The following is a 12853-nucleotide window of genomic DNA, read 5'->3' as shown; positions in this document are numbered from 1 at the left end:
CTCACTCATTCACCCCATCGTATTTATTGAGCGCTTACCGGGTGCTGAGCACTGTACAAAGCGCTTGGGAGAGGACGATATAAAAATAAACGGACACATTCTCTGCCCACAACGAGCTTAGAGTCCAGAGGGACTCAGTTCTAACTAGAAAACTGTGGCATGCTGAAAACATCGGTCTTTTTTAAAAACAGTGGGTTGTCTGGAAAATTACACGATGAATGCATGCCGGACCACGGAGGTTTAATTAACGAAACCTTCTTCTAAGATCACATGGAAAGCAAAAGCTAAGATGCGCACTCTTCGCAAAGAGGGATCGGCGGCTTGCCAAACAATAAGTCATCGCGGAATTTTAGAAAGTTTCTGCTTTCATATTTGGGTTGGAAAAAAGATTTACCTCTTGCCCTCCGGGTTTTGTTTCTCCACTGGGCACCTGGTCATTTTCGCCGATAGACAGGGAAAGGGGAGTGAAAATGGGAATTTCATGTCTTTATCAAACTGCTTTACCTGAAGAAGCATTTAGACATCAGAGTGAATGCAGGGAACAGTTATTGGTTGCCATGGTTTCCCCTCAGATTGCCTGCCTTTTTACACAGAGAAGCAGCATGGCCTAATCAATCAATCAATCAATCGTATTTATTGAGCGCTTACTGTGTGCAGAGCACTGTACTAAGCGCTTGGGAAGTCCAAGTTGGCAACATATAGAGACAGTCCCTTCCCAACAGTGGGCTCACAGTCTAAAAGGGGGAGACAGAGAACAAAACCAAACATACTAACTAATGGATAGAGCCCAGGCCTGGAAGTTTTAAACCCGGCCCTGCCACTTGTCTGCTGGGTGACCTTGGGCATGTCACTTCACCTCTCTGTGCCTCAGTTATCTCATCTGCAAAATGGGGTTTGAGACCGTGAGCCCCACGTGGGGCAGGGATTGTGTCCGACCCGATTTGATGTTTCCACCCCAGCGCTTAGTACAGTCCCTGGCACACAGTAAGTGCTTAACAGATACCTCAGTTATTACTACAAACTAATTTCTTAGCTGAGAAATACGAGAACTCAAATCTGACTGTTGGTATAATTTGGGCATAAAAGTAATTTACAAGGGCTAGAAAAGCAGCACGGAATAATGGAGAGAGTCGGGGCCTTGGGAGACAGAAGGACCTGGGTTCTAATCCCCGCTCCGCCACTTGTCTGCTGGGTGACCTTGGGCAAGTCACTTCACTGAGCCTCAGCTACCTCATCTGTAAACTGGGGATGAAGACTGTAAGCCCCATGTGGGAAATGGACTGTGTCCAACCCGACTGGCACAGCTCTTAGTACAGGGTCTGGCACGTAGCAAATGCTTAACAGATACCATATTTACAAAATTAAATAAAATAAAGGGTAGCCTGAATGAAAACAAAATCTTGCTAAACCCATACTGAATCACAAAACTTGGTTCCCACTGGATTTTATCTATGTTAACAAGACCCAAGAAGCACTAATGCCAGATTGTAATATCGCAGAAGAATCAAAATATGGGTCAGCTGCCAATGTATTAGAAATTGAAAGCATTTTTCTGGCATTTGATAAATGCCAAAATGTGCTTTTAACCTATCATTTGGGCTCTGTGGCTAATATTTCCTTCTTTATTCTAACAGAATAATTTCAAGGCAACTTTCCAAGTTTCATATCATGGACTCCCGTATTTACCTTTTTAGCAGAGCGTTTGGTCTTCAAAACTACCAGCAATTTATTGTACAGTTTTCAAAAACACTGTGAATACAAACAAGTGTCTAAGCCAACATGAAATCCAGTAATGCCTAGTCTATTTGCATTTAAACTGAATGGCTACAAAATGCATCAGCCTCTCAGAGAGGTAAAAATCTGATACAATTGTGAAAACACCAACATTTTAAGTTCTGAACATCTGAGACACAACAGTGGCAGAGTGGATAGAGCAAAGCCTGGAAGACAGAAAGGTCATGGGTTCCAATCCCGGCTCTGCCACTCGTCTGCTGTGTGACCTTGGGCAAATCACTTCCCTTTTCTGGGCCTCAGTTAACTAATCTGTGAAATGGAAACTGAGACCGTAAGCCATATGTGGGACAGGGGCTGTGTCCAACCCGATTTGCTTGTATCCACCCCAGCACTTAGTACAGTGCCCAGCACAGAGTAAGCACTTAACAAATACCACAATTATTATAATAAAGAGGTATAATCCACTGTCCCCTAAATTTCCTAAAACTGAGCGATTCTCACCACTGGAGTTCTTTTTTCCCTTGGAATTCATTCATTCATTCAATAGTATTTATTGAGCGCTTACTGTGTGCAGAGCACTGTACTAAGCGCTTGGGAAGTACAAGTTGGCAACATATAGAGACGGTCCCTACCCAACAGTGGGCTCACAGTCTAGAAGGGGGAGACAGGCAACAAAACATATTAACAAAATAAAATAAATAGAATATGTACAAAAAAGATAGAGTAATAAATACGTACAAACACATATACAAATAATAATAATGGCATTTATTAAGTGCTTACTATGTGCAAAGCACTGTTCTAAGCACTGGGGAGGTTACAAGGTGATCAGGTTGTCCCATGGGGGGCTCACAGTCTTAATCCCCATTTTACAGATGAGGTAACTGAGGCCCAGATAAGTTAAGAGACTTCCCCAAAGTCACACAGCTGGCAATTGGTGGAGCCGGGATTTGAACCCACGACCTCAGACTCCAGAGCCCGTGCCCTTTCCACTGAGCCACGCTGCTTCTACATATATACCTTCCTCTGCTTTTTTTAGTTTTCGATTTTGAATTCTTCCCTTAAAGAGGCCCAAAATGAAGTTTTAGTGAAAGGAGTGGTGCAGAATAAATGGTTTGATCATTATTTATTCTGCTTGTGAACATTTCCCCCCCGAACAACAGATCATTTTTCCGCACAACAATCAAAAAATGCCTTTACTTCTGACCGACTGAAGTAGATAAATGGGTAGATCTAACTGATCCCAAATATGATAGGAGCATCCCACCCCACTGGATGGAGTCCGGGGCTTGGGAATTAGATCCTAATCCCAGCTCCGCCACTTATCAGCCATGTGATCTTGGGCAAGTCACTTCCCTTCTTCTGGGCCTCCTCCGAAAGACGGCGATTGAGACTGTGAGCCCAGTTGTGGGACGGGGACGGTGTCCACCCCAATTAGCTTGTCTCTACCCCAGCGCTTACTACAACGCCTCAAACGTAGTAAGCCACTAACGAGTACCGTAAAAAACAAAAAACAGAAAAAATCACCCAGAGACAGATAATTTAGGACTGGCTCATCTTGACTAATTAGACGGCAACTAATTGGCTCTGCCTGGGTCTTCGTCAGAGGTGGGAAGTGATGCAGCGCACAGCGCTGCTGAAGCTGGGTTCTAATCCCGACTCTGCTACATGTCTGCTCTGTGACCTTGGGCACATCACTTCTCTGGGCCTCGGTCACCTCATCTGTAAAATGGGGATTAAGAGTGTGCGCCCCACCTGATGAACTTCTATCTACCCCAGTGTTTAGAACCGGGCTTGGCGCACAGTAAGTGCAGAAGCAGCGTGGCTCAGTGGAAAGAACATGGGCTTTGGCGTCAGAGGTCATGGGTTCAAATCCTGACTCTGCCAATGGTCAGCTGTGTGACTTCGGGCAAGTCACTTAACTTCTCTGTGCCTCAGTTACCCGATCTGTAAAATGGGGATTAAGACTGTGAGCCTCACGTGGGACAACCTGATCAACTTGTATCTACCCCAGCGCTTAGAACAGTGTTTTGCACATAGTAAGCGCTTAACAAATACCAACATTATTATAATAAGTACTATAACAATAATAATAATAATAATTACTATTAAGTTTAAGATTGACTGGACTAGACAAGATTTTGACTGTCTCAGCCCCAGGCCGAACAGATCTTCAACTATTCGACTCTCCATCCCCCCCGTCTTACCTCCTTCCCTTCCCCACAGCACCTGTATATATGTATACATGTTTGCACATATTTATTACTCTACTTATTTATTTTACTTGTACATATCTATTCTATTTATTTTATTTTGTTAACACGTTTGGTTTTGTTCTCTGTCTCCCCCTTCTAGACTGTGAGCCCACTGTTGGGTAGGGGCTGTCTCTATAGGTTGCCAACTTGTACTTCCCAAGCACTTAGTCCAGTGCTCTGCACACAGTAAGCGCTCAACAAATACGATTGATGATGATGATATATGTTTGTACATATTTATTACTCTATTTATTTTACTTGTCCATATCTATTCATTTTATTTTGTTAATATGTTTAGTTTTGTTCTCTGTCTACCCCTTCTAGACTGTGAGCCCACTGTTGGGTAGGGGCTGTCTCTATAGGTTGCCAACTTGTACTTCCCAAGTGCTTAGTACAGTGCTCTGCACACAGTAAGCGCTCAATAAATACGATTGATTGATTGATTGACTACTTTGGCTGGGCGCTTACAGGAAGCAAATTGAAAGATGCCTTGAATGAATGTCCCCAAAATGGGCTTGGTTAGAGTCGGCGGGAAAACCCACCCGAGATGGAATCGGACGTTTCCGGGTGTGTGTGTGGGATCCCCTAGGAGTACGTCTACTCACACACGCGTGAGCCCGCCCGCCCACACCCTTGGGGACACTGACCTGTCAATCGCCCGCCTTGGAGAGCTTCCTCCGAACGTGCCGGGGGGGCTCCCACGTGTCGCTGTCGTCCGTCTCCTCCTCCTCGTCCTCCTCCTCGTCCTCCTCCTCGTCCCGCTCCTCCTCCTCGCCCCGGTCGCCGGCGGGCCGCTCCCCGGCGCCGTCCCCCTCGAAGAGCGCCAGCCCCGCCTCGGCCCGGCGCTGCCGCTCGGCGAACCAGTCCCGCACCTGGCCGTAGCCCATGTGGGAGCGTGCCACCAGCTCGTCCAGGTCCTGCTCGTTGAGGAAGCCGCGCTTCACGTAGTAGTCCCGCAGGACCGCCGGGCCGGTCTTGAACCTGAGGAGCGAAGACCCCCGGTCCCAGCCGCCGCCGCCGCCGGGGGGCCGCCTCCGCCCCCCCCGCGGCCGCCCCCGCGGCCTGCCCCGGCCCCTGCCCTTGGGCCTCCCGCGGCCCCTCCTCCTGGCCGGGGCCTGGCCGTTGGGCCTGTCGGGACCGGGGCCGTGGTGCGGCCGGTGGTGGTGGTGGTGGTGGTGGTGGTAGTGGTAGTACCACTTGAGGTTGCCGTTCTTCCAGGCGTAGCGGGTGTCCCCGAACCAGCTGACGATGTCCGTGCGGGCCAGCCCGCTCTCCCGGGCCAGCCCGTCGTACTCTTCCGCCGAGGGCCACTGGGTCCGCACGAAGGCGCTCTTCAGGAGGTGCAGCTGCTCGGGGGACTTTTTGCCCGCCTTGTTGGCCGCGCTCCACCTGGGCCCGCCCGGCTCCTCCCCGGGGGCCGCCTCTTCTCCCCCGGCCTCGTCGTCGTCCTCCTCCTCCTCCTCCTCCTCCTCTTCCCGGTCCTCCCGTCCGGAGGCCCCCGGTCTCCTCCTCGGGGCGAACCAGGCGTCCGCGTCCCGGTGGGGGTGCCCGGCCTGGGCCCCCGGCCCGTCGGGTTCTCCGTCGGACGGGACGGGGCCGGACCTGGGGGCCCCCGCCAACCTCTCCCGGGCCTTCGGTGGCGGCGGCAAGTCGGGGAGGGGGTGCGGGCCCCCGCCGGTAGGCGGCGGCTCGGCCGTCTCGTCACCGGAGTCGATGACGATGGCGGCGGCGCCAGGGGGGTCGCCCCCGCCGCCGGGGGGGGCCGCCCTGATGGCCCTTGGCGTTCCGCTGGTTGTACCTGGTGTCGCTGAACCACTTCTTGATCTCCCCTTTGGTCAGGCCGGTGACGCCCATGAGCCGGGCGATCTCCGTGTCGGGCGGGAACTGGCCCCGCAGGTAGCTGACCTTAAGCTCCGCCAGCTGCTCTTTCGTCTTCTTGGCCCGGACGCCCGCCGCGTCGGGGGGCACCGCCGCCTCGGGCCTGGGGTCCCGGGGCTGGGGGGCCGGGGCGGCGGCGGGCTGGCCGTCGCCCGGCGGCGGGGGCGGCGGGGTGGCGCGGGCCCGGCTCTTCTGCGCGTGAGGCTGGGTGGGGACCCCGGCCACCGTCAGGGCGATGGGGGCGGCCCCGGCCACCTGGGTGAGGACCAGGCCCGGCTGGCCGACGATCTGGCAGGTCTGCAGGATGGAGGGCAGGCCGTTGCCCGCCGGGGACAGGTGGGCGGGGATGACCGTGATGGTCTGGGGCACGGTGTGCACCGCGCCGTTGAACTGCTTCTGCCGGGCCTCCTCCACCTCCTCGGGGGTCCAGCTGACGCCGTGCTTCAGCCGCTGGGCCGAGAACCAGATCTTGATCTGCTCCTCCGTGTGCCTCGCCTGGGCCGACAGGACCGTGATCTCCGACCCGGTCGGGTAGGGGAACCGGTTGTACGTGCTCAGCAGCAGGGGGTTGGCGTCCAGGGAGGCGTTGTACGCCGGGATGCTGTTGACGGGGATGAGGACTTTGGGGAGCAGGCCGGGGTTCTGCGGGGCGGAGACGGTGGCTATCACCTGGGCGAACCCGGGCCGGAGGACCGGGGCCGCGGGGTCCGGCGGGGCGCCGCCCGGGGCCGAGCTGGAGTCCGACGAGGCCGGGCTCCGGTCCGCCTCCGGCTCCCTCTCCTCGCCGGCCTCTCCGGCCGGGCTGTGGAAGACGGCGATCCGCTTCGTCTCCGCCCTGGTCCTCATCATCTTCATGATGGGGGTCTTGCTGATGGAGATGCCCGGCGGGGACGGGGGCTCCGGGGGCTCGGCCCGGGCCGCCTCCGCCTCCTCCCTCACGAAGCTGCCGTCGAAGGTCAGGTCGTTGACGGTCTGCTCGAAGATCGTCTGGTTGTTGCCCTTCACCATGATCAGCTTGAAGTTCTCCTCGCCCGGGTGGTGCTTCAGGTTGTGGTCCGAGAGGGCGTCGTAGCGCTTGGTGAGGAAGTTGCACTCCGTGCAGACGTAGGAGGAGTTCAGCACGACGTTGGGGTGCTCCGAATCCACGTGGAAGGTGAACAGGTTCAGGTCGGGCGTCTGGAAGGTGCAGTATTTGCACTCGTAGCCGCCTTCCACCCTCTTGGTCGGCCCGTCGGCCGCCCGGCCCCGGGCGTCTTCCGCGCTGGCCGGGCTCACCGCGGGGCTGGTCTCTGCGGGGGCAAGTAGAGGGGGACCTTCGTCAGATTCGGCTACCGTTTCTACGCTGGCCACCTCTTGGCTGGCAAGGACCATGCAAGGGGGAGTTGACTTTCGTCTACTTGCCATTTTGCGGAGGCGGCGGCGGCGGTGGAGGAGGAGGCGGCGGCGGCGGCGACGGGGGAGCGGGATCGAGCTCCGGATCCTTCGGCGGGGGTGGCGGGGGGGCCTTAATTCCGCGCCCGGGTTTTGGGACGCTCCAACTCCATCGTCGGACTCGGTCCCTACGTCCCTCTAGCTGCTTGGCCGGGGGGCGATCGGGTACGGAGCAGCCCGTCGGGAGAGGAAAGGTGGAGGCGCCCGGAGCGCCTGAGAGCCATCGTCTAAAGTGCAAAAGTGACGAGATAAAAGGAGTGAGGACCTTTTGTTTGGCTGTTCCCAACAGGGCTCGCTGGAAATGAATTTTTTGGTTTGTTTTGGGCTATCCGTGGAGCGCTTACTCGGGCACCGTACTGAGGACTGGGGCAGACACAAGCTAATCGGGTCAGACACTGTCCACGCCTCACAAAAGGCTCAAGATCTTGATCTCCATTTTACTGATGACGGAACTGAGGCACACAGAAGTGACTTTTTTTTCCCCCCTCAACGGTATTGGTTAAGCGCTTACTACGCGCCGGGCACTGTACCGAGCGCCGGGGTACGTACGAGGCAATCACGTCGGACGCGGTCCACGTCCCACGCGGGGCTCCCGGTCTCGACCCCCCAATTTACGGATGAGGGAACTCGTACTAATATTACAAACTCCCCACGTTCTTCTTTCGACGACTTGAGCAACCGCACGTTCCAAATAGCTCAGTTTCCTCTTCACTCCAGGTTGTTTTCTACTTCCAGACTCAATTCCTCAACTACTACCAAGGTGGGAGGGTGTTCACAACAGAGACAAGTATTTGTAGAACAGAGAAGCAGCATGGCCTAGTAGAAAAAGCCCGGGGCCTGGGTTCTCACACCAATTCAGCCACCGCTTGTCTGCCGGGTGACCCTGGGCCAGTCACTTGGCTTCTCTGGGCCTCGGTTCTCTCATCTGGAAAATGGGGAGTAAGACTGGGAACCCCAGCGGGGACCTGGGCTGTGTCCAACCTGGTAGCTACCCCAGAGTTCAGTACAGTGCCTGGCACATTTGAATGATCGATTCATATTAATGTCCGTCTTCCCTTCTAGATTGTACGCTGCCTGCGGGCAGGGGACGTGTCCACCAACTCTGTTTTATCGGACTCTCCCAAGCGCTTAGTGCAGTGCTCTGGACACAGTAGGCGCTCAATAAATACCATCGATCGATTGATATTAATGTCCCCCTGTAGGGCAGGGAACACATCTCCCCTCTCCTCTACCTCCACTATTTTTGTGGTTTTTATTAAGCCCTTACTACGTGCCAGGGACTGTACTAAGCCCCGGGGTAGATAAAAGATCATTAGGTTGGTGGACACAGTCTATCTCCCACATGGGGCTCACAGCTTTAATCTCCATTTTACAGAAGGCCTAGTAGATAGAGCCCAGGATGGGGAATCAGAGGGATCTGGGTTCTAATTCTGGCTCCGCCGCTTTGCCCTATAACTTTGCACTAGTCATCGCACTTCTCTGGGGTTCAATTAACGCCTCTGTAAAATGGGGAAGATGACCGTGAGCCCCACGAGGGACATGGACTGCGCCCAACCTGATTATCCTGTATCTACCCCGGCGCTTAGAACAGTGCCTGACACGGAGTTAGCACTTCAATACACCACCAACAAAAAACCGAGGCACAAAGGAAGTGACATGACTTGCCCAAGGTCACGTAGCAGATAAGTGGTGGAGGTAGGATTGGAACTCAGGTCCCTCTGACTCCCAAGCCCGGGTACTATCCACTAGGCCGCACTGCTTCTCTTGTTCAGAAGAAAAAAAAACCAAGTGGTCACCTCAAATCATCTCTTTAGCATTTATCTAGATCCCAAAAAACTTGCTTATTCAAAAGTCTCACTAAAGCTATATGAAATGGGCAAGTCTCCATTTTTGGTTACTTTGTATTTCAAATGCAATGATGAACACTATATTATTTTGGTCCGTAGCAACCTTGAAACCAGTTATTTTGATTAAAAAAAAAAAAGAAAAAAAATCCTTTTTCAACGCAAACTTTGCCGTCTGGGTGAAATAAGAACATTCTGACAATGCTGAGGCTTTGGAGAATCACATTATTTTTGACCTAAATAAATGAACGGACTTCTTGAAATAGCAAAGGACAAAAATTTCCCGAGAATGCTCTGGAATTCATATCTGAGTTTCACCTTTCCCCTCTCTAAGTCAGCACTCTCAGTCTTTCTTTTTAACGGTGTATGTTAAGTGCTTATAATGTGCTGGGCACTCTACTAAGCGCTATGCTCAGTCAGCTGACAGTCGTTGATTTTCCACAATTATATTTAATTAGAAATAGCCAACTCACCAGAATTACAAACTGGGAAACAATAAAGGAATACGCCACAAAGAATGGAGGGAAAATGTTACAAAGATACTAGCCAGAGGGAAATCTCACGAAAGTAACAATGGAAAAACATGCGTATGACATATTTTAGCAATTATTTAACATCCCAAAATAAATTAACTGCCACTCAAAGTTTTCAAAGTACAAAATGGAAAACTCTCGCGTTTTGGTTAATTTTTAAAAATTTTACCTGACGTTTTCTGGCTGTTTTTTTCTTTTAGAAGCACCACAAAGATGAGCCCCACAGAAAACTAAAGGCGATTTGTAAAAGTCTCCTGGGAATCCTTAACGATGAGTTTAAAGAGGTACAACCCATACTCTGTCCAAAACCTTGGATGAGTCACTTCAGTGTGCCTCCGGTTCCCCATTTGTGAAACGGAGGAACAGTTCCTTACTTGAAGGGAGAGAAGGCAGAGGGAGAAGTCATGAATATTCAAGTCCTTAAAATGTTTTCCAAGTAAAGTGGCACGAAGGGGAAGCGGAGCTGCCGAAACTGTTCATTTAACAACACTCCCTGGAGTCTTCACTAGCCTACGATCCCTCCGCACCCAAAGCCAGGAAATTATATCTTCCCTGCTGGATTAAGACATTGGAAATATTTTAAATTAGCCATCTAATGCCTCCTACAAGAGATAAAATGGCCAGCTAAATTCTAAGGCGAATGACTTTTGAAAAGGAGCACGTAAAAGCAAAATCTAATCGGAGAAGCAACATGGCCTCGTGGAAAGAGCATGGAGGACCTGGGTTCTAATCCCTGCTTGCCGTGTTACCCTGGGCAAGTCATTTCACTTCTCCGTGTCTCAGTTCTCCTGTCCTCCCTCCTATCAATCAATCAATCAATCGTATTTATTGAGCGCTTACTGTGTGCAGAGCACTGTACTAAGCGCTTGGGAAGTACAAGTTGGCAACACCTAGAGACGGTCCCTACCCAACAGTGGGCTCACAGTCTAGAAGGGGGAGACAGAGAACAAAACAAAACATATTAACAGAATAAAATAAATAACAGAATAAAATAATTAACAGAATAAAATAGTCTCCTACTTAGACTGTGAGCCCCAGGCGGGATAGGGACTGATTGTGTCCAGCCTAATTCACTTGTATCTAACCCAGTGCTTAGAACACAGTGTTTGACACAAAGTAAGCGCTTAACAAATACTGTAAAAAAATTAGAAGTATTTTAAAATAAACTATAACCACTGAATAAATAAAAGGCTCCATTTTTACACTGTCCATTTTAGACTTTTTAGACAGTCTTTTAGACTGTCAGCCCACTGTTGGGTAGGGACTGTCTCTATGTGATGCCAATTTGTACTTCCCAAGCGCTTAGTACAGTGCTCTGCACATAGTAAGCGCTCAATAAATACGATTGATTGATTGATTGATTTGTTATCTTTACTTGAATTAAAATACTTAAGTTGAACAGTAGTTAAGATGGATAGCCCTTTTTCCCTCCATACACATCAAGTTCATTTATTTATTTATTTATTTTACTTGCACATATCTATCCAATTTATTTTATTTTGTTGGTATGTTTGGTTTTGTTCTCTGTCTCCCCCTTTTAGACTGTGAGCCCACTGTTGGGTAGGGACTGTCTCTATGTGTTGCCAATTTGTACTTCCCAAGCGCTTAGTACAGTGCTCTGCACATAGTAAGCGCTCAATAAATACGATTGATGATGATGATGATGACGATGAAGTTCAGTCAAGGATGGTGCAAAAACAGACTCTGAAATTCCCCAGCTGAGCAACTTGAAATATTTTTTCCTCTACGAACCAGCACGCTAGCTGTAAAATTTGACCAGCTCCAGTGGTGCTGATGCACCACGTCAGTTTCAATTAGAAAATCAGGTGATAGTTGTAACAGATAACCTTCCTGCTGAGACGGTTTTTTCAAAATAATGAAAATCAATTGATTTTAAAAGCCACGTTGACTTGGCACGGCTACATTCACAATAGTTCAAAAGTGGGTCAACAGGAGCACCGCGCTTTACAGAGTCAAAAAACATGATGAACATTCAAACAGCTCAGGTTTTTCCAAGAAATATATACTTACCATAGTTTCCTCGGAGTTTGAGGTGGTACGTTTCACCCTCGAAATGAGAGAGGGGTTTGGTTCAAGCCATCACTAACTGTGGAATCTAAGGGCAGCGCTGCGCCTTTTCCTACAAAGAAAATAGAAAATAATTTGTTTTAATGCACTCTCGCTTTGAAAACTGCCAAAAAGTTGATTAGTCAAAATCAATCATATTGACTGAACGCTTACTGTGTGCAGAGCACTGTACTAAGCATTTTGAAGTGTGCAATAGAATATAACACACATAATTCCCTGTCCACAATGAGCATACAGTCTCAGGGGAGATGGGGGGAGAGAAGCAGCGTGGCCCTATTGGAAAGAAGAAGTCAGAGGACCTGGGTTCCAATCCTGGCTCCATCACATGCCTGCTGTGTGACCTTGGGCAAGTCCCTTCTCTTCTCTGGGCCTCAGTGACCTCATCTGTAAAATGGGGATGAAAACTGTGAGCCCCACGGGGGATCTGGACTGTGTCAAACCAATTAGCTTGTACCTACTCCAGCACTTAGTATAACCAACCAATTAATGGTATTTATTGAACTCCATCTATGTGCAGAGCACTGCACTAAGTACTTGGAAGAGTATACTACAACAGCATCAGCAGAAACATTCCCTACCCATAACGAGCTTACAGTCTAGAAGGGGAAGATAGACATGAACATGAATAAGTAATTTCTAATATATAACTTATACGTGTGTACAGAAGTCCTGTGGAGTGACTATCCAATGTCCAAAGGTCACAGATACAAGTATAGTTCCAGGTACATTTAAAAAAAAATAGTGATATTATACAATCAAGTCACCCATTTTAGGGAAATTGTCCACAAAAGACAATAATCTAAAAAAAATTTAAAAAATCATTTTCATGTTTTTTGCTAAAATTGCTTACCCTACATTGTACAAACATAATATAATCTGGTAATCAGGATGTCAAACGGAATTATATGAAGACATTTTATAATATACTCTATAACCACTGCAAAAGTACATCAACACTTGAGAATTAAAATACTGACTGTATGTTCAAATTTACACCCTAACAAATCTACAGGATATGGATATTTGGATTTTTACCTGATTTGACTGTAATTAACCTTGCCCCAATTTTTTTTTAATTAGGTGTACAACA

General features: G+C 49.7%; 1 protein-coding gene across 1 annotated transcript in view; it reads right to left on the bottom strand.

Moving 5' to 3' along the window:
- ZHX1 (zinc fingers and homeoboxes 1) overlaps positions 1 to 12853 on the bottom strand; it is a 44119-nt gene that overhangs the window by 10264 nt on the left and 21002 nt on the right. The window contains 4 exon segments of the mRNA XM_038744503.1: positions 4637 to 5737; positions 5739 to 7525; positions 9845 to 10048; positions 11707 to 11815. Of these exon segments, the coding sequence (XP_038600431.1) occupies positions 4640 to 5737; positions 5739 to 7271 (2631 nt within the window). The 5' untranslated portion in view covers positions 7272 to 7525; positions 9845 to 10048; positions 11707 to 11815 and the 3' untranslated portion in view covers positions 4637 to 4639.

This window comes from Tachyglossus aculeatus, chromosome 4 (assembly GCF_015852505.1).
Source record: "Tachyglossus aculeatus isolate mTacAcu1 chromosome 4, mTacAcu1.pri, whole genome shotgun sequence".
Classification (NCBI taxonomy): Eukaryota; Metazoa; Chordata; class Mammalia; order Monotremata; family Tachyglossidae; genus Tachyglossus; species Tachyglossus aculeatus.
Note: the sequence above shows the minus strand (reverse complement) of the source record. Positions and strands in the feature narration are given on the sequence as shown.